The sequence below is a fragment of the Neomonachus schauinslandi genome, chromosome X, assembly GCF_002201575.2.
Source record: "Neomonachus schauinslandi chromosome X, ASM220157v2, whole genome shotgun sequence".
NCBI classification, from domain to species: domain Eukaryota; kingdom Metazoa; phylum Chordata; class Mammalia; order Carnivora; family Phocidae; genus Neomonachus; species Neomonachus schauinslandi.
The window spans coordinates 86192288-86216717 of record NC_058419.1 but is presented as its reverse complement, the minus strand read 5'-3'; the positions used below and the strand labels follow the sequence as shown (position 1 = coordinate 86216717).

General features: G+C 39.1%; 1 protein-coding gene across 3 annotated transcripts in view; it reads left to right on the top strand.

The window, feature by feature from the left end:
- RP2 (RP2 activator of ARL3 GTPase) overlaps positions 1-24430 on the top strand; it is a 54722-nt gene that overhangs the window by 9089 nt on the left and 21203 nt on the right. For all 3 annotated transcript variants that reach the window (XM_021679207.1, XM_021679216.1, XM_021679200.1), the window contains exons 2-3: positions 12616-13281; positions 17608-17722. In XM_021679207.1, the coding sequence (XP_021534882.1) occupies positions 12616-13281; positions 17608-17722 (781 nt within the window). The remainder of the gene's footprint in view (positions 1-12615; positions 13282-17607; positions 17723-24430) is intronic.

The window sequence follows — 24430 nt, the reverse complement described above, 5'->3', positions numbered from 1 at the left end:
AGATGCATTCAGGCAAATTGGGGTAAACAAAGGGAATGTGATAGGATGTAAAATTAGATTAAGATTAAATTAGATGGTATGGAAAATCCTTTTTTTTTTTTTTTAAAGATTTTATTTGACAGAGAGAGATAGAGCAGGAACACAAGCAGGGGGAGTGGGAGAGGGAGAAGCAGGCTTCCCGCTGAGCAGGGAGCCCGATGCGGGGCTCGATCCCAGGACCCTGGGATCATGACCTGAGCCGAAGGCAGGCGCCCAACGATTGAGCCACCCAGGCGCCCCTGGAAAATCCTTTTCAATCCTAAAATTTTATTTTATTTTATTTTATTTTATTTTTTTAAAGATTTTATTTATTTATTTGAGACAGAGAGAATGAGAGACCGAGAGCATGAGAGGGAGGAGGGTCAGAGGGAGAAGCAGACTCCCTGCCGAGCAGGGAGCCCGATGCGGGACTCGATCCCGGGACTCCAGGACCATGACCTGAGCCGAAGGCAGTCGCTTAACCAACTGAGCCACCCAGGCGCCCCCTAAAATTTTATAATTCTATTTTGTGGTTATCAATTTAGCAACATGGTGAACTAATAATATAAATACAGTGCTTCACCTTCTTTTATCCTCAGTGTACATAAGCTCAAGGTACTGGTATTTATTATTATTTCTATAATTACTTGGCACTGCCATTTTCATTTATGAAATAACCTTTCAGCTATGTAGCTGTGTAGTCCTGAAACTGATTTAACAATGTTGAAATTTTAAGTAATTTTATTTTAAATGAAATGTAATTTACATACAGTGAAATTTACCCTTTTAAAGTGTACAGTTAGGAGTTTTGGCAAATGAACATAGTCGAGTAACTGATCACAATTGAGATATAGAACAGTTCCATCATCCCCCCAGATTTCCTCATGCTCCTTTGTAGTCGCCTCTGATCACTTTTTTATCCCTATAGTTTTATCTTTTTTTTTTTTTAAAGATTTTCTTTATTTATTTGACAGAGACACAGCGAAAGTGGGAACACAAGCAGTGGGAGAGGGAGAAGCAGAATCCCCGCCAAACAGGGAGCCCGATGCGGGGCTCGATCCCAGGACCCTGGGATCATGACCCGAGCCGAAGGCAGATGCTCAACCGACTGAGCCACCCAGGGGCCCCTTGGAGTCATGGGACTTTGTATCCACGTGCCAAGTGTACTGTGGGTCACCCACAGCTCCCACTCAAGGGGAAGCCCTTGTGCATGCGTCATTGGGCCCTATGATGGCCCGCTAGCCACACATGTTTAGACTGAAGGTCAGGGACTCCTCTGACCCAAAGCAACAAATCCATAGTCGGGCCAGCAATCTAGGATTTCGCCTACCAAGAAATTAGCTGGGTCATATTCCACTCTGAGAAATTTAACTGGGGAATACCAAAATAATTGGACAGTTGGTGGTTCTGATGAGAGAACAGAAACTATGACTAAAGCAAGCTATGAATGGCGATTCCCTGCAGCAATTAGCAATAACATAATGAAAAGATGCTCGCATGAGATGAAAAAGTTTGGCGGATCTAATGTACAACATGGTGACTATAGTTAACAATACAGTATTGTGTACTTGACACTTGCTGTGAGAGCAGAGCTTTAATGGCCTCGCCATAACAACCGAATGGTAATTATGTTAGGTAAAGGATGTGTTAACTAGCCTTACCGTGGTAAACATTTTGCAGTATATATGCGTATCAAATACACGCCCGTGTCCAGTCATCACGTTGTACACCTTGAATTTGCATAATGTTTGGGGGCGCCTGGCTTGGTCAGTTAAGCGTCTGTCTGCCTTCGGCTCAGGTCATGATCCCAGGGTCCTGGGATCGAGCCCTACATCGGGCTCCTTGCTCGGTGGGGAGTCTGCTTCTCCCTCTCCCTCTGTTGCTCCCCCAGCATGTGCTCTCTGTCTGTCTCTCTCTGTCAAATAAATAAATGAAAAATCTTTAAAAAAAATAAAAAAGTTTTACTTATTTAAGTAATCTCTACACCCCACATGGGACTCAAACTCTTGACCCGGTGATCAAGAGTTACATGCTCTACCAACTGAACGGACTGGGTGCCCCTATCCCTATATATAGTTTTGTCTTTTTGAGAATGTCATATAAATGGGATCATGTAGTATATAACCTTTTGAGTCTGCCTTCTTTCACTTAGCATGATACTTTTAAAATTCATCCATGTTACTGCATGTATCAGGAGTTCCTTTTTACTGTTGAGTAGTATTCCATTATATGGGTGTACCATGTTTGTTTATCCATTCAGTGGTTGAGGAACGTTGGGGTTGTTTTCAGTTTGGGTAATTATGAATAAAGCTACCATAAACATTTGCATGCAGGTTTGTGAGTGAACATGATTTTTCATTTCATTTGGGCGAATACCTAGGAGTGGGATTACTGACTCATATAGAAATTGTATGTTAAATTTTATAAGAAACTGCCATACTGGCTATGCCAGTTTGCATTCTTACCGGCCATGTATGAGATCCAGTAGCTACGCCACCAGCACTTGGTATGGTCAGGGTTTTTTTTTTTAATTTTAGCCATTCTCATAGGCATGTAGTGGTATTTCATTGTGGTTTAACTTGCATATCCCTGATGACTAATGATGTTGAGCATTTTTCCATGTACTTATTTGCCATCCATATATTTACTTTGGTGAAGTGTTTATTAAAATCTTTTGCCCCTTTTTTACTAGGTTGTTTTCTTAATTGACTTTTGAGACTTATTTTAATATATCCTGGATACAAGTCCCTTGTCATATGTGTGTTTTGCAGATTTTGTTTTTCCCAATTAATGATTTGTCTTCTCTTAACAGTGTCTTTTGAAGAATAAAAGTTTTCTATTTTGATAAAAGTCCAGTTTTCAATTTTTTCTTTTATGGATTGTGTTTTTGGTTTCACATCTAGAAAATCTTTGCCTAACCAAGATTACAACAATTTTCTCCTCCGCTTTATTCTAGAAGTTGTAGAGTTTTGGTTTTCCAGTTAGGTTCTGTGATCCATTTTGAGTTAATTGTTATATATGGTGCAAAATATGAGAGATTCTTTTTCTTTTTTTACCTATAGATTTCCAATTGTTCCAATAACATTTGTTGAAAAGACTCTCCTTTCTGTATTGTATTGCCTTTGCACTTTTGCCAGTGTATACATAAGTCTATTTTTGAACTCTCTATGCTGTTCCATTGATTTATGTGCCTAGTAAACATTGGTTTCTGTTTGAGTATGGTTAAATATGAAGAAACAACCAAGAAAATGTACTTAGGAGCCAGACTGCCTAGGTCTGAGACTCAGCTCAAGCACTTACTAACTGTGTGACTTTGGGCAAGTTATTTAGCCTCTGAGTGCCTAAATTTTCTCATCTGTAAAACAGAGATAATAGTACACAACTCTCATAGGGGTTTTTATGAGTATTTTTTAAAAGATTTTATTTATTTATTTGAGAGAGAGAAAGCTGCGCACGTGGACATGCAGGGGGGAAGGGAGAGGGCTGGCAGAGCCCGAGGGAGGGCTGGATCTTGCCTTCCTGAGATCATGACCTGAGCTGAAATCAAGAGTCAGACACTCAACAGCCCAAGCCACCCAGGCGCCCCGGGGTTTTTAGGAGTATTGAGTGAATGATTATAAAGCACTGGGAATGGTGCCTTGTACCTATACATGCTTCTTATACGCCTGAGCTTTATTTTGGACTTCTGTGCAGACAGGCTTTCCATGAAAATTTAAAAATTCTGTTATTTCATCTCAGATTATCATTATGGAAATTTACCTGTGGAGATGAATTTTAATGGAAAATTTGCATTGCTACTCGGTAAAAAAATAAGATGTTTACTTTTGTTTTCTGTTAGGAAAATAATGCTTAACTTAGTTTAGTAGCTGTATCGGGTGAATTGCAGCTGTTGAAATGTTTCTTTGATTTTGAAAGTGTACCTACTACCTTTTATGGATTGTAGTAAGAAATACAGCCTAAACTAAGCTCACTTCATAAGTGGCTCTTGTGAAAAGGTAGCTTGAAATATGACCTTTCCATGTTTGTGGTTTGGGGCACTTTATTTGAGAAAGAGTTAACTTTTGCAAAATTACTATTGTTCTAAGCTTCAGGTTATCTATTATTACTTTTGTTTTGAAGAACTTTCAGGATTTGTTGAGAAAGTACAGCAACATAAATCCTAAATTTCTCCTTTGTAGACCATATTTACAGTCCAAATAATTTTGTACTATAGAACTTTTTAGCTTAGAGGATCTTTGACTACAGCATTAATTTCTCCCCATAACTAGAAGAACTGAGGTGTCTGGATAAAATACTTAGAAGAATAGTAAATTACATTTAACTCCTCACCATTAGCAGTTGTTATGGACTGAGTATTTGTGTCCCTCCAAAATTCCTGTGTTGAAGCCCTAACTCTCCGTGTGGCTGTGTTTGGAGATGGGGCCTCAAAGGAAGTAATTAAGGTTAAAAGGGATCATAAAGGTGGGGCCCTGATTTGATAGGATTAGTGTCCTTATAAGAAGAGACATCAGAGAGCTTGCCCTGCACTCACCCAGGAAGGAAACCAACCGTGATGGCACCCATAATCTTGGACTTCCCCAGCCTCCAGAGTGTGAGATATAAATTTCTGTTGTTTAAGCCACCTGGTCTGTTATTTTGTTATGACGACCAGTCTTAGTCTATCTCAGGTTGCCATGACAAAATAGCATAGACTAGGTGGCTTAAACAACAAACATTTCTTTATTAAATGGTTCTAGAGACTGAGAAGTCCAAGATCAAGGTACCAGCAGATCGAGTGTCTGGTGTCAAAGATAAATACTGCTGGACATTAGTTAAAGCATTGAAAACAGATTTTGTTCAGTAACTGCTGACACTAGGGGACAGAGCTGAGCTCCGTACCAATTTGTGTAGAGCTGATTTCAGCAATTTTATCAGGAAAATGAGGGAACAGGGAGAGCAGGGGCTCCGTAAAGTCAGAGAAGTGAAAATTACAAAGTTGGTCAGTGTAAATGTGATTAAACCAGCTGTGTTTGTTCACTCGCAGTTATCAACCTTAGGATTCTCTCCTCCCACAGAGACTGGTACACAGAGGCCCTATCCTTCCTGGTAATTATATTTCAAAGGAATGACTCTCGGTCCTTGAGAAAGATATCTCTGAGTTTTAAGACTTACATATTCACAACTGTTAAGCCCCCTTTTTAAAAAAAAGATTTTATTTATTTATCTGAGAGAGAGAGTGCACAAGCAAGGGGAGCGGCAGAGGAAGAGGGAGAAGCAGACTCCCCGCTGAGCAGGGAGCCCAATGCGGGGCTCCATCCGGGGACCCTGGGATCATGACCTGAGCCAAAGGCAGACGCTTAACTGACTGAGCCACCCAGGCGCTCCTGTTAAGCCCTTTTTAATAAATGCTCTAAGAAAGGGAAGTCAGGGGCCTATTATCAAGCATTGGCTAGAATAAGTAGTAAATTTTCCTGGCAGGAAAATTTTCCAGGCAGGAATTTTAATGGGGGTAGGGGGTAGGGTCCTTCTAGAGACATGGCTTTGTGCTGCTAGAAGACATGGTGGAGTTTGGTCAGGTCTCTTACTGCAGGGATTTGGACGGAATTGTAATGTGCCAAGAGTTCCACAGTTCTTACTGGTGAGGGCCTGCTTCCTGGTTCATATTCAGTTACCTTCTTGTGGACTCATGGCCTTTCCTCTAGTGTGTGCACAAGGAGGGAGGGAGACAGAGGGAGGAAGAGAGGGAGATCTCTTCTTTTCTTCTAAGAGCCCTAATCCTATAATGAGGCCCTGCCCTTATGATTTCTTCTAAACCTGAAAGGCCTAACTCCAAGTACCATCACTTTGGGGGTTAGGGCTTCAGCATTTGAATTTTGAGAGGATACAGGTATTCAGTACATAACATTCCTGTGCAGACGAAGGCAGCAGCTCAGTAATTTCAAAGTTAAGAAAGAGTGGATATAACGGGCGCCTGGGTGGCTCAGTTGGTTAAGCGACTGCCTTTGGCTCAGGTCATGATCCTGGAGTCCCGGGATCGAGTCCCACATCGGGCTCCCTGCTCAGCGGGGGGTCTGCTTCCCCCTCTGCCCTCTTCCCTCTCTTGCTCTCTGTCTCTCATTCTCTCTCTCTCTCAAATAAATAAATAAAATCTTAAAAAAAAAAGAAAGAGTGGATATTATTTCTGCGTTTGCAACAAGTCTTAACTGCAACTACTGATATAGTACTAATTATAATTAATATAGTTGAAACTTCTCAAATACTATACATCTTATGTATCATTTCCATGCAAAACAAATTTGCCAAATTCCTTTAAGTAACAGGTATTAACTGTTATTTTTTTAAGATTTTATTTATTTATTTGAGAGAGAGCACACACAAGCTGGGGGGGGAGGGGCAGAGGGAATGGGAAAGCAGAGCAGACTCCCCACTGAGCAGGGAGCCCGACCTGCAGACCCCAGGACCCCAAGATCAAGACCCGAGCCAAAGGCAGATGCTTAACCAGCTGAGCCACCCAGGCGCCCCAACTGTTTTTTTATTTTTATCCAAACACTGGTTTGTTCCCTACTTAATTCTCAGATAAATATGCTTGCAAATGTTTGAACTTGTTATCCATATCCCAGGCAAAGATAATTTGGCCAGAATCTTGAACCCCAAATTAATTCCCCAGGAAAATACAAAGTTTTACATCAGAGTTTTGTTTTTTTTTTAAATTTTTGTTTGTTTTATTTATTTATTCATGAGAGAGAGAGAGATAGAGAGAGAGGCAGAGGCAGAGGGAGAAGCAGGCTCCCCTCCTAACAGGGAGCCCGATGTGGGACTCTATCCCAGGACCCTGGGATCGTGACCTGAGCCGAAGGCAGACGCTTAACCATCTGAGCCACCCAGGCACCCCTTACATCAGAGTTTTAAGGAGTTTCTGGTACAGTGAGATAAACCGTAAACTGAAACTTGAAGATTCTACTTGCCCATTGAGTCTGAGGCCTTGGTAGAGACAGGCCAACTCCTGGGCTCCTTTTCCCTACACCTAATCCTGGTGCTCTTGATCTTCTCACCCCCACTGTGGGAGGTGGATTGGTGCCAAGGTGACAGGCTGAAGAAGACCAGACAATGTTTTTACCCTCCTTAAGGCCTAAAGCAGAACTGACTGAAACCACTCTTGCATGTTCTCTTTTCTCCACTTTAAGGCCTGAATTAGATCCAGATCCCATTAGCCTGCTCCATGACCACATTCCCATCCCCTTTGACTGGCTCTTCCAAGGGGAAGGCAGCCGCAGCTTTCTTTTACCACAGGTATGGGAGAGAAGAGAATGTAAAAAGGAGAAACCCAGGACTGGTATTAAGAGTGCCTTTGCCTCCTCTGTGTATAATTATCTTCCTACTCAGAAGTTGGCCAACTTGCACAGTGACCTGACTAAATGTCCCTAGGAATATCCTGTTGTTCTTGATCATTATCGGGATCTCTCTTCTTTGGGGATGGCGTGGAGAATGGGGGAGTGGGCAAGTGTGTGATTACCAAACTTAGTTACTCTTCACATTTGTTTATTAAAACGACCCCTGGGGACCGCCTACCTCCAGTTACACTCTGAGGTAACAAAGATTAAGTAGTTAAAATGGATTCAACATGGGTGTATGGAGTGCCCCTGTGCTGCTGAGCACTGTTCTAGGTGCAGGGAAAAACAAGGGCGAGCAAGGCAGATAATCCGTTCCCTCATAGACCTTATGTCCCAATGGAGGGCTGGTGGAATAAGGACAATAAATATAATTCATACGTAGTGCATTAAAAGGAAGCTAAGTGCTTTGGAGAAAAATAAAGAAGGGTAAAGAGGTAGTATTGGAGGAGGTGTTTCCGTTTTAAGTAGATTGGTTACAGGATCCCAGCCCAAAGATCGCTGTACAGGAAGGGATAGAGGCTGCTATTTAATGCAATATAGATCCTCCGAAAAGGGGGAGCAGGCTTCCTGGTTGAGGAAACTGGAGAGCTTCACAGAAACAAGTTTGACAAGTGGACAAGAAGAACTAGGAGAAGGCTGTCTAGGCAAAGGAGAATCAGAGGACATAGACAAGTCACAACAAGTGCTTCAGATCTACTGAGGAATACATTCCCACAGCAGATCAATAGGAATTAGGAGCAAAATATAAGTTGTTATCACATAATAGTGACTTACATTGAAAGATTTTTCTAATACTGAACCATTTGCACTCAACTTGGTTGTGGTACTTTCTCTTTTTATAGGATTGATTTAATTTGCAGGGTGTTTTTTTTTTTTTTTCTTCCCATCTACAGATGTGAGTGAAATGAACCTAAAATCATCTTCTTTTGTTATGTCTTTGTTTTTCTTACTAGGTTCTTGCCAGGCAGGCTAATAGCATGAGTTAGGACTGTTCCTTCTTTTTCTATTGTCTTTATGGGTTTGCATAAACCTGGGATAAATAAAATTGGAATCTGCTTATAAAACCATCTGGGCCTGGTGTTTTCTTTGTGGGAACACTTAGCCCACTGGTTGTATTTCGTTAGCAGTAATAGCATTTTATTTAAGCTTTTAACTTCCTCTGGAGTCAGTTGTGAGAAGTTATTTTTTAAGAGATTTGTTCATTTCATAGACAAAATCTCTTGAAACTTGTTGGTATATGGTTGTTGATACTATTCTCCTTTTAACCTCTATTTATGGTAATATCCCTCTTTTCATTCATATTGTTCGTGTTTCGTTCTTCTTTCCTTGGTCATTCTTGCCAGAAGTTTGCCTATTTTTTGCCCCCCCCCCAAAAACCCATATTTTTGGCTTTGCTGATGTTTTCTATTATATATTTAATACCTAAGTCATTAACTTCTTTTTTTTAAAGGTTTTATTTATTTATTTGACAGAGAGAGACACAGCGAGAGAGGGAACGCAGCAGGAGGAGTGGGAGAGGGAGAAGCAGGCTCTCCGCGGAGCAGGGAGCCCGATGTGGGGCTTGGGCTTGATCGCAGGACCCTGGGGTCATGACCTGAGCCGAAGGCAGACGCTTAATGACTGAGCCACCCAGGCGCCCCTAAGTCATTAACTTCTATTTGTCTTTTTTTCTCCTACTTTCTGTAGGTTTATTGTTTATTGTCTAATTTCTTAAGATGGACATTTAACTAATTTTGAGTGTTTTTATTATAGCTATTTAAGGTTATAGATTTCCTTCAAAGCACCATCTTTGCTGCATCCCAAATGTGGTGCCTTAACATTTAATTCTAAGTATTTTTAGATTTGATTATGATTTCTTCTTTAACCCGTGAGTTATTTAGCAGTGTGTTTTTAAAATTTTCAAGCAGGCAAGAATTTTTAAAAGTATCTTTTGTTATTAACTTTTAACTTAATTACATGTTGGTCCCGTATCATGGTCTGTAAGTTATCTATCATTTAAAATTTGTTTAGGCTTTATGATCTAGTATATGATTTTTAAAAAAGCTTTAATGTGTCCTTAAGAAAACTGTGAGTACACTCCACTTGTTGGATGCAGAACTCAAGCTTTTTCTCATTGTGTGGTTCAGATCTTATATATTTTGTTAATTTTTTTGGTCTCCTTGACCAATCAGTAGTTGGGAGGAGCACATTAGAAGACACTCCTTAGATTTTAATCTGCCAGTTATGAGGGTTTGGAGAGGTCCAGAGCAACTGTCAGAGTTAGTCCCCACCTGTTTTTTCCCAGCTCTTCACCAGCACAGGGTTTCTGTCCTGCCCTGAATTTACTCAAAGGAAGCCTGAACCAGAGATCTGAGTCCCAGCAGGTGTGGGAGAAGCACTGTGGTCTCAAGATTTAGGGTGGGGGAGAAGCAAGAGCAGAAATCCCAGAGGTTCCTTTTCTGTTTTATCCTCCCACTCTCCACCACAGGGACTTCTCATAGTTTCCCCTTTTCTTGGTGTTTTCCTTACGTGGTCCCTTTGGGGTTGATCTTAGGCAATAGGGAACCAGCAACCATGCTAATTCAGTTTCTTGGTAGAGACCAAACTGGAATACTGTACCTCTTTTGAAAAAAAAAAAAGATAAGTTTACTTATTTGAGGGGGCAGGCAGAGGGAGAGAATCTTCAAGCAGAGTCCACACGGAGCTCGGAGCCTGACATGGGGCTCAGTCTCACAATCCATGAGATCACGACCTGAGCCGAAACCAAGAGTCACCCAACAGACTGAGCCACCCAGGTGCCCCAGTACCTTTATATACACGCATCACCTGTAAAATCCTAGAAATAGAATTGCTTGAACACTTCTTTCCACATTAAACCTGTGTTTGCCTCCTGTATTTTTCCCTTCTTCTGATGTTTAGCACACTAACATCCAATCATATAAATCAGAGCAATGTTTTTTCAAACCCATCAGTGGGATAATAGAAAATTTGGGGGGCTTAACACAAAATTAGGGTAAATATTATTTGTGAAGCTTTTATTTCTTTGGTATGTGTACATGCACAAATACTCACAAGTAGGTGTACTGCGCTGTGCTGAAGAATCTACTAATGTGGATTATAGTCCAAAAAAGTTGAAAAACACTGACTAGAGAACTAGGAATCATTTTGGATCCATCCTTCTGCCTTACCTCCTATAGCCATTGAATTACCAAATTGATTCTACTTCCTCAGGATTTCTCAAATTTATCCTATCTTCCTCTTCTCTCCTAACCACTGCTCTACGTCCAGTCCTTACTGGATGACTGACTGCAGCAGTCTCAGATCCATGCTCCACTTCCATATTCTTATCAGAGTAATCTTCCTGAAATGTAAATTTTTCTTATTTAAAATCTTCCTGTGGTAACCAATTGCCCATGGATAACTTCCAGGCTTTATAATATGGCCCCTGCCTATCTCTCTAGCTTCATCTACTCCCATTCTAGTATCACTGGTAAACACCAAACCACTTTTGCTTTTCCTCACGTTCTCCAAAGAGTTTTATTTTGTTAATTCTTTCACTTTTGCCTGGTGTGGGAAGGGAGGATCCTTTACTCTTACCCGTTTTATGTGGTGATCTTCAGCTTGTTCATTCTCACTTTGTTAGTAAAGTCTTACACCCCTACCTCCCCCACCCCAGGTGTCATTCTCCTCTGTGTTTCCACAATATTCTAGGCATCTTGCATTACACATCCAAGTTGTTTTTAAATCATCTGTTTAGGTTAGTGTTTACTTTTTTATGGGAGGAGCTGGTCATACTCATGTTAGTGCCTAAGAGACTATCTGGCTCATATTGGGTGTTCAAATGTTGGTTGAATGACTGAAGATCTGGAAAGTTGAAGTGCCTCTTCCAGGATGATGTTGCTTATAGGTGACAAAATTAAGACTGGGAAACAAAGTGCCTCTCTTATTGCTTCATGCTACAGACCAGTACTCCTTCTAGTACATTATATAAAACTGGATAAGTACCACATTTATTGTGCAATACTGAATAAGTCACTTTAAGTTAGTTTGGAAATGGTTGGGATGATTAAATTATCCTTGGTGAATAATCAAAATTTTACCTGCTGTATGGGAGTCTATTTCTGACACATGAATAGTTTTGCATGAAATTTAATATTTGCAAAAAGGTAAAACAGTGCAAGTAGACTCAAACGTAATTTAAAAAAAATCAAAATGGCCTTTTTGTGGCTCTTAGAGGTCAGTTAGAATTTTAAAATATATAATGTGACAAATTCCAGGCATACGGTTTAAAAGGTTATGTGTGCTTTAGTTTAGAATATCTAAAGATAGGAATGGTGGCATTTAAAGAATTACATTGTAGGAAAAGCTCAATAAATATTTGAATCAAACTTGCAGATGGGAGTTATGCCATATAGTAGTTCTTGTGCCTTCAGGTTCTTCCATTTTCTGTAGCATATTGCAGAAATCAGTCGGGGTTTAGAAACTAAGACCCATGCATCCATATACTGAAGGATAGAGAAATATATTTCAGTCCGGGTGTATTTCCAATTTCAGAAGTTTTTAAAGAAGCAGCAGAAGTTGTTTTACATTTTCACTCGTGGAATTTAAGAAGCAACACAAACGAACAAAGGAAAAAGACAGTCAAAAGACCGGACTCTTAATATAGAGAACAAACTGGAGGTTACCAGAGGGGAGGTAGGTGGGGGGATGGGTGAAATAGGTGATGGGGATTAAGGAGGGCACTTGTGATGAGCACCGCGTGATGTATGGAATTATTGAATCACTACATTGTACACCTGAAACTAATATAACACTGTATGTTAATTACACTTGAATTTAAAAAATTTAAAAATTGAAGCATTAGGAAAAAAGAAAGGGTCAGAGCTGAAATATTCCTTAATATCATCCAAAATGCTGTGTGCGTGAGAATTTCCCCAATTGTTTCAAAAAAGTATTTCTATAGTTGGTATGTTGAAACAGGATCCACACAATGTTCACACATTGTTTGGTTGATATGTCCTTGAGTCTTTCTTTATCACAGTTTCCTCTCCCTTCCCCCCCCCCATTCCTCTTAATTATTGGAAAAAAATAATTTGTGCTGTTCATTTTCTTACTGTGTTGCAAAGTCGGTGAGAGTAGGAACTTCTTATTTTAGCACCAAGAATTGTGCCTGGTACCCAGTAGACACTTGACTAGTATTTGTTGAATAATGTTAGTAATACTCAAGGCCTGTGTTTTGTCCCTGCAGGTTGATCCAAAAGACTACATGTTCAGTGGCCTGAAGGATGAAACAGTAGGTCGCCTACCTGGCCAAGTGGCAGGACAACAGTTTCTCATTCAAGACTGTGAGAACTGTAACATCTACATCTTTGATCACTCTGCTACAATTACTATCGACGACTGTACTAACTGCGTAATTTTTCTGGGACCTGTGAAAGGCAGTGTGTTTTTCCGGAATTGCAGAGATTGCAAGTGCACGTTAGCCTGCCAGCAGTTTCGTGTGAGGGATTGTAGAAAGCTGGAAGTCTTTTTGTGCTGTGCCACTCAACCCATCATTGAGTCTTCCACAAACATCAAGTTTGGCTGCTTCCAATGGTACTACCCTGAATTAGCGTTCCAGTTCAAAGATGCAGGGCTAAGTATCTTCAATAATACCTGGAGCAACATTCATGACTTTACACCTGTGTCAGGAGAACTCAACTGGAGCCTTCTTCCAGAGAATGCTGTAGTGCAAGACCATGTTCCTCTACCTACTACCGAAGAGCTCAAAGCTGTCCGAGTTTCCACAGAAGCCAATAGAAGTATTGTTCCAGTATCTCGGGGTCAGAGACAGAAGAGCAGCGATGAGTCATGCTTAGTGGTATTATTTGCTGGTGATTACACTATTGCAAATGCCAGAAAACTAATTGATGAGGTAAGGAGAGAGAGAAGAAAGACAGACCCACACCTAGATAGGAACACACCACTTTCTGGAGTATATGCTGGAGATGGAGACCCATAGGCAAAATTCTCTGCCCTCAGAGAACTTCCATTCTTTATAATGAATGATTTCCACGGAAGCTTACAAAAGTAGTACTGCATAGTAAAGCATGACCTTATTTAGTTGGGAATATTTTTTTGGAGTTTTAATTGGTTGGAAGGGGTGGCAAAAACATTTAGGAGTACAACTTTTGGCCACTGGGGCGACTGTGAAAACCACCTCCACATTATTCTCCTTTGCCCTGTTGCTATGGGAAGGGGAGGTTGGTGTGTAAGAATGAGGTGGGAGCTGGGATAGCAGAGGTGGTGGGCTCAGGAGCAGGGACTCGGTGAGTTTGGGATTAAAGAAGAGTCCTTCTCGCGGAAGCAGCTTCCACTTGAAAAATAACTGGGGACGTAGAGATTAGGGGCTCCAGAAGCAGCAGTTCCTATGTTGGTGGGTGCTCCAGTAGGGAGGCAGCAGTGGGATGTATTGGTCACCCATTAATCAGATGTTCTGCAGGAGTGGTCAAATTTAAAAATCAAACTTCCAGAAATGAAGAAGTGAATGGAAAACTCAAGTCTCCTTTTGAATGGGTTTTTTAAAAAATTGTAACTGTTCTTTTTTTTTAAAGATTTTTATTTATTTTTTGACAGAGACTGCGAGAGAGGGAACACAAGCAGGGGGAGCGGGAGAGGGAGAAGCAGGCTCCCTGCCAAGCAGGGAGCCTGATGCGGGGCTTGATCCCAGGATTCTGGGATCATGACCTAAGCCAAAGGCAGATGCTTAATGACTGAGCCACCCAGGCATCCCTAAAAATTGAAACTGTTCTGTCGAAAGGAAGATTATAGGGGGGGAAAACACTAAAAATGACCACCTCTCTGTAGCTATACATCCTACAATGTAGAAAATCCATGTCTGAAACCTACAAAGTATATCTGAAGTCTAGTTTTCAAAACAACAGAAACCAAAGTATAATTTTAAGACTGTGGTATTTTTATTTTTTGTTCATGCCAATCTGCTGAAAACATGCTATGAATCTGGTAAGATATAGAAAAAGTACTTCTGGCCTTTGAGCAATCTAATCACATGCTAATCCAACATCTGAGAGGTCAGCATTTTCATTATACTTCATGGGGACTTAGAAAAAAATCTACATACAGTTTTCAGACGATGTAATTATTCAGGTTAAACTCCTTTTTTGGTAAGAACTGAGAAGTGGACATAAAGAATAGATAGCATGTTTAAAAGAAAAAAATCCCATCAAAACAAACAGTCTTTCTTCATGAGTCATCAGATGTTCTTAACCTTTTAATTTTGGGTATCTGATGTGTGAAATGGCAGCGTTGTGTGCACTTGAAAGCAACATGTGACCAGGAAGAATGATGTTCTTTTTTTTAAGATTTTATTTATTTATTCATGATAGACAGAGAGAGAGAGAGAGAGAAACAGAGGGAGAAGCAGGCTCCCAAGGAGCAGGGAGCCCGATGCGGGACTCGATCCCAGGACCCTGGGATCATGACCTGAGCCGAAGGCAGACGCTTAACCATCTGAGCCACCCAGGCGCCCAGAATGATGTTCTTTAGATGTCCTTCTGGAGTACAAGATATTTTAAAACAAAAATGCAACAACAGCAGTAATAATAGCTAACACTTATATAGTGTTTACTGTATACCAGGCATTGTTATAAGGAATTTAAATGAAGTAACTCACTTAATTTAGAATAACCTATGAAATAGGTGCCATTTAGTCCCCTTTTTACAGATAAGGAAAATGAGCCACAGAGAGAGCAAGTAACTTGCAAAAGGTCACTCAGCTGGTAAACAGCAGAGCCATGATTTAAATCCAGACTTAGAAAAAAAATCTACATACAGTTTTCAGACGATGTAATTATTCAGGTTAAACTCCTTTTTTGGTAGGAATTGGCTTTAAAGCACAGTCTGAACCCTTAAGCATGATGCTAATCTGCTGCCCCAGTGGTAAAGGAACGTTGACGAGTGCCTGGTGGAGCAGGAATGTGACTGAAAGTGTGGGGAGTCAAGGCAGATACTACCCTTCAGCCTAGAAGGAAAAACCCTGGGACTTTGTGGTTGGAGTTATCCTACCTAATTCTGAAAGCACAGAATTAAGGAATGACAAAAGAACAAAAAGAAGAAAATGCCAAGTACATGTGAAGAGGGTATCAAAACATGCTAAAAGATCACTGACTTACATATTAAGGGAGAGATTACATATTTTTTCAAAAAAAAAAAATGAAGCTCAAGTTCCCAGGAAAATATGTGTAGGAGCTACCTAATTCTGAGATCAAAACAAAACAAAACAAAACAAAAACCCCACAAAACTTGAGTCTTTCTCATATCATAACCCGAATACCTTAAGACAGCTTCGACTGGAACTGTGATTGCTAACTCTGGTTTTGTTAAACCCTAGGAGTATCACAGAATTTTGTTTCACATTGTTTTTATAAATTAAATGTATCATAATAGTTTTTTGAGATAGGAAGTCCAGAGAAGCTGAATAAAGCAGAAAGCACATTCCAAAGGGAATCAAGAGAAGTTACTGGGCCTCAATTTTCTCTCCTAAAAATCAGATTTCTTGCTCCCTCTTAGGTACATCACAGATATGCACAGGATAAATTAGAGTAAAAGTAGTTTGAATTGTTTGGAAGTAATGTATTGCATAATTTAAGTTGGGTAGTTACCACTATTTTCAAGTCTTTATAAGTAGAAGAATTTCCATGAAAAAAGAGTCTCCAGATATCTGCAGTGAGATATCAAAATAGATCAAGTTTTGTAATTCATTATTTGTTTTTAGGTAACAGTATTTTGAATTAATCATCTTGTCAGTTTATGTGTCTGACTATAAAATGAGAGGTAGTGAGCCATCTAGAAAATTAGAAACAGATGTAGGATTATTTCTGATATTTTAAGTAACTTTGCAGTCATCACCTGGCAGTGGATGTCCACGCAATTTTCTGCTACTTTTTTATGTATGTTTCTTTTTTCTGAGGCAGCATTGAGGGTTCTGAAAAAGGATTTGAGTTTGAATCCAATTTGATGGAATGGTATGGGATGATGTAGCTGATTGGATGAAATACTATCAGCCATTAAAAGTAATTTTATAGTGGAATAGCTGGGAAATATTCACAGTCAAGTAAGTGAAAATTTGTAGAATATTATATAAGTATCTGAATTTTTTTTAGAGATCTAAGTGTGGAAAGTTATATATACTAAAATGTTAACAGTTGTGGTTATTCTTAGGAATTGGATTAAGATTAGGATTTTCTTTTCTTTTTGTGGTTATATGGATTTTACAATGAACATGTGTCATTTCTGTAATGGGAGAAAAAGAAAACTGGGAGGGTAAAAGGAAGTATGCCCAAATGGCAGTGGCACCTTTGAGTGGTGGCACCTTGGTTCGTATTTGTTTCTATTTTTTTCATTTTTCAGGTGTTCTGTGTTGAGCATATATGTATGTTACTTTTATACTTAAAAATCCAATAGGCTTTGCTAAAAAAATTAAAGTGGTTGAATACTTTGCATTTTTAAAAACTACTTTCATCATTATTCTAAAAATTAATGTGTACTTATTGTACAGAATTGTAGAAATGTTTAAAAATCATCCATAACAAAAAAAATCATCCATAACATACTATATCTTGAATAGTCTTTTTAGGAATAATCTTTCATTTATTTCATCTATCATCCGATTAACTAGGTTCGAATCACAGTTCTGTTACTTGATAGTTATGTGACCTTGAGTAAGTTTCTTTACCACTCTGTGCCTTCATTTTCTCACCTGTAAAATGAGGGTAATAATAGTACCTACCTCATGAGAGGGTTAAATGTGCTATACATGTAAAGCGCATAAGACTGCCTGGCACACAGTAGGGCTCCATAAATGTGGTCTATCACCATTGTGCTATACTATATATATTTGTATCATGCTTTTCAAAATTATTACATAAGCTTTTCCCCATTTTATTATTTGTTATGTTTAATGAACTATGCTATTTCATCATGCGATGAATGTACCCTAGTTTACCTACTTGACCATTCTCTTCTCATTGGACAAACAAATTAGGCACTGCAGACTACCCATCTGGAAAAATCTTGTGTACGTGAAAACTTGTTAGAGCAAACGCCTTGAATTAGAGTGATGATTCAAACAAAAATCAGCATGCTGTGTTGCATTTTGTACAGAAAAATACTAGAATAGGAAAATATTGTTTTAATCTCAGAAGTTCATTTTAAACTCTAAATGAAATTTTATTTTCCACAGATGGTCGGTAAAGGCTTTTTCCTAGTACAGACAAAGGAAGTGTCAATGAAAGCCGAGGATGCTCAAAGGGTTTTTGGGGAAAAAGCACCTGACTTCCTTCCTCTTCTGAACAAAGGTACGTTCTGGATGATTGGTGTACTTGTGTGCTTATCCACTTGACATGTGATTAGATCTGCTCTTGCCTTTAGCATTTCTCTTACATTGCCTTCTCCTTCTTGTTTGTTTTATCGTTTTTCTATTACTATTCAAAAATGTCAAAATTTTACATCATTCAAAAATTCCTATGTAACTAACTAGGCATTAGGTTTTCTTTCCTCTTTTGTCATCTTAGTACTTGAGAGTCATACTCTATTATTATATATTTTGTTATTTTAATTATTATTTTATTGTTGTTATATTATTGTACTACAGTGAGTGACTGTTTCATTCTCCCTGCCCAGAGTTACAAAGCACTTCATAAGGATTCTTTCTGCCTTCAGTGGGCTTTGACCATACTGGAAAGGAAATAAGAAATACAAATAAAATGGTATACTATTTTATGTATTTAATGTGATTGATTAACTTCTCATGCATAACTAGAATTGTTTTCCCCAGTGGGCAAATGCCACCAACAAATTTCAGATACTGGAAATACGTCTGCAAACAGAGGAACTGGAATTCATATGCCCTCCGGAAGGGTTATGTCTGTCTGTATGTATTTGAAGGCATACTGATTCTAGAGGACAGAGTTCTGTTTATCTGTCAGAGCAGGGACATTGTTTGCTCAAGGCTCATCAGGCTTTTCTTTACTGGCCTGAGCAAATATGTATAGTAATATGCAATGCTGATTGAGTATACCCTAAAAAGATGGTACATCTGCATTTACATGCTTTTTTATGTGTAAATTATAATAACTGCAAAACCTGTATGAAAATGTTGGAGGAGGGGCGCCTGGGTGGCTCAGGCGGTTAAGTGTCGGACTCTTGATTTTGGCTTAGGTCATGATCTCAGGGTTGTGAGATTGAGCCCTGCGTCCAGCTCCGTGCTCAGCAGGGAGTCTGCTTGAGATTCTCTCCCTCTCCCTCTGCTCCCCCATGCTCTTTCTCTCTAAAATAAATATATAAATCTTAAAAAAAAAGAAAATGTTGGAGGACTGTTGGGATCATTTTAATAACTAATGCTGGGTATGACTCAGCCATTAATACAGTATTTCATATACCTTTGTGGTTATTGTAGCAGTATGAAGGATTTGTTCTAACCCAGTGTGTGTATCTACTCTAGAATATATATTGGAAATTATGATTGGCTCCTTTTTTTTAATTGAAGTATAATTAACATACAGTGTTATATTAGTTTCAGGTATACAGTATAATGATTCAACAATTCTGTACATTTCTCAGTGCTCATCAAGATAAGTGTACTCTTAGTCTCTTATCTATTTCATCCCCTCTCCCCACCCACCTCCCCTCTGGCAACCACCAGTTTTCTGTATTTAAGAGTCTGGCTTTTTGTCTTTTTTTTCTTTGTTTTGTTTCTTAAATGCCACATATGAGTGAAATCATATGGTAGTTGTCTCTCTCTGGCTGACTTACTTCACTTAATATTATACCCTCTAGTTTCATCCATGTTGCAAATGGTAAGATTTCATTCTTTTTTATGGCTGAGTAATATTCCATTTTATATATATACCACACCTTCTTTATCCATTCATCTATGGATGGACATGGCTTGCTTCCATAACTTGGCTATTGTAAATAATGTTGCAGTGCACATAGGGTGCATATATCTTTTCAAATTAGTGATTTCACTATGGTATTTGTCTTTCTCTGACTTATTTCACTTAGCATTATATTCTTTAACTCCATCCATGTTGTTGTAAATGGCAAGATTTCATTCTTTTCAATGGCTGAATAATATTCCATTTTATACACACACACGCATGCATGCACACACCACATCTTATTTATTCATCTATTGATGGACACTTGGACTGCTTCTATAAATTGCCTATTGTAAATAATGCTGCTGTAAACGTACAAGTGCATGTATCCCTTTGAATTAGTGTTTTGTATTTTTCAGGTAAATATCCAGTACTGCAATTACTGGATTGTAGGGTAGTTGTACTTTTAACATTCTGAGGAACCTCCATACGGTCTTTGACAGTGGCTGCAACAATTTGCTTTCCCACCAACAGTGCATGAGGGTTCCTTTTTCTCCACATCCTAACCAGCACTTTGTTATTTCTTATATTTTCGATGTTAGCCATTCTGACAGGTATAAAATGATATCTCATTATGGTTTTTTAATTTGCATTTCCCTGATGATGAGTGACGTTGAGCATCTTTTCATGTGTCTGTTGGCCATCTGTATGTCTTCTTTGGGAAAATGTTCAGGTCCTCTGCCCATTTTTAATTGGATTATTTGGTTTTTTGCTCTTGAGTTGCATAAGAGCTTTATATATTTTGGATATTAACCCCTTATCAGATATTCATTTGCAGTATCTTCTCCCATTCAGTAGGTTGCCTTTTTCTTTGTTGCTTTTGTTTTTTTCTTGCCTGAGGAAACATGCCTAGAAAAATGTTTCTGTGGCCAATGTCAAAGAAATTATAGCCTGTGTCTTCTACTAGTTTTATGGTTTCAGGTCTCACATTTAGATCTTTCATCCATTTTGAATTTATTTTTGTGTATGGTGTAAGAAAGTGGTCCAGTTTCATTCTTTCTCATATAGCTGACCAGTTTTCCCAACACCAGTTGAAGGGACTGTCTTTTCCCCATTGTATATTCTTGCTTTCTTTGTCATAGATTAGTGGACTATTTAAGTGTGGGTTTATTTCTGGACTGTATTCTGTTTCATTGATCTATGTGTCTCTTTTTGTGCCAGTAACATACTGTTTTGATTAGCTATAGCTTTCAAATCGGAGATTGAGATACCTCCAGCTTTATTCTTCTTTTTCAAGATTGCTTTGTCTACTCAGGATCTTTTGTGGTTTCATACAAATTTTAAGATTATTTGTTCTAGTTCTGTGAAAAATGTTGTTAGTATTTTGATAGGGATTACATTAAATCTGTAGGTTGCTTTGAGTAGTATGGACATTTTAACAATATTGGTTCTTCCAATCCATGAGCATGGACTATCTTTCCATTTGTTTGTTTTGTCTTCAATTTCTTTCATCAGTGTTTTATAGTGGCTCCTTTGATGTAGCTGTTTTGACATGGGAGCATTCTGGTGGAACCTTGAAAACAAGCCTTTAAACTCCCAACAGGTTTCAGAAATTGAGTCAAGTAATAAGTGTAATGGACATCCTAATGTGTGAGATTAGGGATGAAGTAAGTATACGAGTAGGTCTAAATTAATGATTTATGTGCTCATGCAGTGTTAGTGGAGTGGTTTCATAGAAATGCTCCAACCCCAAATAGAATATCTGTGTTTAAGTAACACAACATTCCACATGGAGGAAGTAAAAGTAGAACTAAAAAAAAGTAGGGGCGCCTGGGTGGCTCAGTCGGTTAAGCGTCTGCCTTCGGCTCAGGTCATGATCCCAGGGTCCTGCTCAGCGGGGAGCCTGTTTCTCCCTCAGCCTGTCACTCTGCCTACTTGGGCGCTCTCTCTCTCTGTCTCTGTCTCTGTCTCTCTCTCTCTCTCAATCTTTATCAAATAAATAAAATTTTTTAAAAATTTTTAAAAAGTAGAACTAAAACCAATGGGCAGATGTTACAGGAATTTCAGCAAATAAACATCATATAATTAACTTTTTAAAACCAGAGATATCCATAGGAAGTACTCAAAGACTAAGGAGGTAATGCCAAAAGGTCATAAGAGCAGGCTTAAATCCGTTTCCACTGGCCAAAGTTGGGATAATTTAGGCATCACAAAGAATAATGAAGGGAATTGATTTAACAGTAGAAATCCATGCATCCATAGTGATAATAAAAAGGGGGGGAGGAGGAAATAAAGGAAAGCTCTTTGCTCTTTATAGAATACTGTGAGCTAATAAATGCAGAAGGAATGATAGACTTTGGAAATCACCATCTTCCAATCCCCAGGGTAATAATTAATTCAGATAAAGATTATCAGTGGAGCTAAAACTACTGGGGTAAAAGTTGCTAAGAAGGTTGCTAGGATATTTGTACATTCTCATTCAAAGGGGAAATGTACCTTTACAGCAGAGATTTGGTGATCATTCTCATCAAACTTAGCATCACTGAAGGCAGGGCAGCCTGACATTGTGTTCCTCCTGATGCGACACAGTAAGAAATACACAACATCACCTATGAAGAGTTCTTCCCCAAAATACTTAATTTGAATCTAATCAAGCTAAGACTTCACTTCTAGCTTATCAGAAAGAAAGGAAATTTTAGGGGCATGTTGAATGACACTATGAGGAAATGATGACTCAGATCCAAAAAAGAAGACATTCCACTAGACAGCTGGCTAGGACTCTTCAGACAGTGTCCTGGAAAACAAACATAAATGATGGGGGACTATTGTGGATTAAAAGAAACATAACAACTAAGTACAATGAATGAACCTTCATTGGATTGGGATGCAGTGAACTGTAAAGCTGTAAGATATTTTTGGGGAAAATTTGGGAAGTTTGGAGATGATGTTATGGAATTACTGTTAGTATCCTTAGGTATGATAATGGTATTGTGGTTATGTAGGAAATTCATGCTGAAGTGTCATGATGTCAGCTACTTTCAAATGGCTCAGCAAAACAAAAACAAAAAGCGTATGTAGTGTGGGATAAAGCAAATGGGATCAAATGTTAACATTTGATAGGTGTGGGTGAAGGGCAGATGGATGTTTATGTTAGTCTTTCGACTTTTCTATGTCTGAAATTTTTCTTTTTTTTCAAAATAAAAAATAGGGGAAAATTTTTTAGCTGCTCAATATTGCATTGACTGATATGGAATAGTGAGCAGGCTATCAGTGGAAATATTCTAGCAGGACTTGGGTCGATTGGATCCTTATCTAAAAATGGCCATCAGTCATTCTTTTTTTTTATTTTTATTTTTATTATTTTTTTAAGATTTTATTTATTCATTTGAGAGAGAGAGAGCACATGAGAGGGGGGAGGGTCAGAGGGAGAAGCAGACTCCCTGCTGAGCAGGGAGCCGGATGCGGGACTCGATCCAGGGACTCCAGGATCATGACCTGAGCCGAAGGCAGTCGCCTAACCAACTGAGCCACCCAGGCGCCCGCCATCAGTCATTCTAAGGAGGGTTTCTCAACCTCAGCACTATTGAGATTTTAGGATATCAGATAATTGTGGCGGGGTGGGGGGCTGTCCTGTGCATTATAGGATGTTTAGCAGCATCCCTAGCTTTTACCCCCCAGATGCCAGTAGCAAACACCCCCAGTTGTGGCAACCAAAAATGTTTCTAGATATTACCAAACGCCCCTTGGGGGGCAAAATTGCTCCCAGTTTCAAACCACTGTTCTGAGCCAAGGGTGAACTTTTTCTTTTGAAAATTCACTTTTATTCAAATACTTTGCACCTCAGACTCTCTAAATTTTCCTCTTCAGTTAAAGCAGTCACAGTTATTTACTTTCAATTGATAAAGCTTTTGGTCTGCTTAGTGAGAGAATTCATTGTGTTTTCCATCTTGAGAATCTTCTAAACCTGACTAATCCTCAGAACCATCTAGGGTGCTTTTAAAAATATAAATTTCCATCTCCCACCCCAGAAAGACTGATTAAAAAATTTCTGAGGTATACCCTTGGAATCTGCTTTTTATTTTTTTTATTTTTTATTTATTTTTATTTATTTTTATTTTTTTTAAAGGTTTTATTTATTTATCTGAGAGAGAGAATGGGAGACAGAGAGCATGAGAGGGGAAGGGTCAGTGGGAGAAGCAGACTCCCTGCTGAGCAGGGAGCCTGATGCGGGGCTCGATCCCGGGACTCCAGGATCATGACCTGAGCCGAAGGCAGTCGCTTAACCAACTGAGCCACCCAGGCGCCCTATTTTTTTTATTTTTTAAAAGATTTTATTTATTTATTTATTAGAGAGAGAGAGAGAGAGCGCACAAGCAGAGGGAGCATCAGGCAGAGGGAGAGGGATAAGCAGACTCCCTGCTGAGCAGGGAGCCCGATGTGGGGCTCGATCCCAGGACCCTGGGATCATGACCTGAGCCAAAGGCAGACATTTAACCGACTGAGCCACCCAGGCACCCCTGGAATCTGCTTTTTTTTTTTTTTTTTCTGATGTGTTTTTTTTTATGTTATGTTAATCACCATACATTACATCATTAGTTTTTGATGGAATCTGCTTTTTAAAAAGTTCCACAGATGGTTCTGATGATTAATCAGACTTGGGTTCCTTTGTCTTAGAGGGTCATTCATTCATTCAATAAACATACATAAAGTCTGAGAGGTGGCGGAAGAGTCCAATGATAGAGGGCCTTGTAGGCCATTGTAGAGACTTTGGCTTCTAGTCTGAGATGAGAAGCAACTAGATATTTTTTTGAAGTATAGTTCACATATACGTATTAGTTTCAGATGTATAACAATGATTTGGTATTTATGCGTATTGTGAAATTATCAGCACAATAAATCTAGTTAACATCTGTCACCATATGTAGTTACAAAATTCTTTTTCTTATGATAAGGACTTTTACAGTCTACTCTCTTAGCAACTTTCAAATATGTGCTACAGTATTATTAACTATAGTTACCATGCTGTGCATTATATCCCCATGACTTATGTGTTTTATAAGTGGAAGCTTGTACCTTTTGACCCCCTTCACTCATTTTGCCCACCCCTCACCCTACCCTCTCTGGCAACTACCACTCTGTTCTCTATAAGGTACTTAAAAGTTTAGGTTCTCTATAAGTTACCTA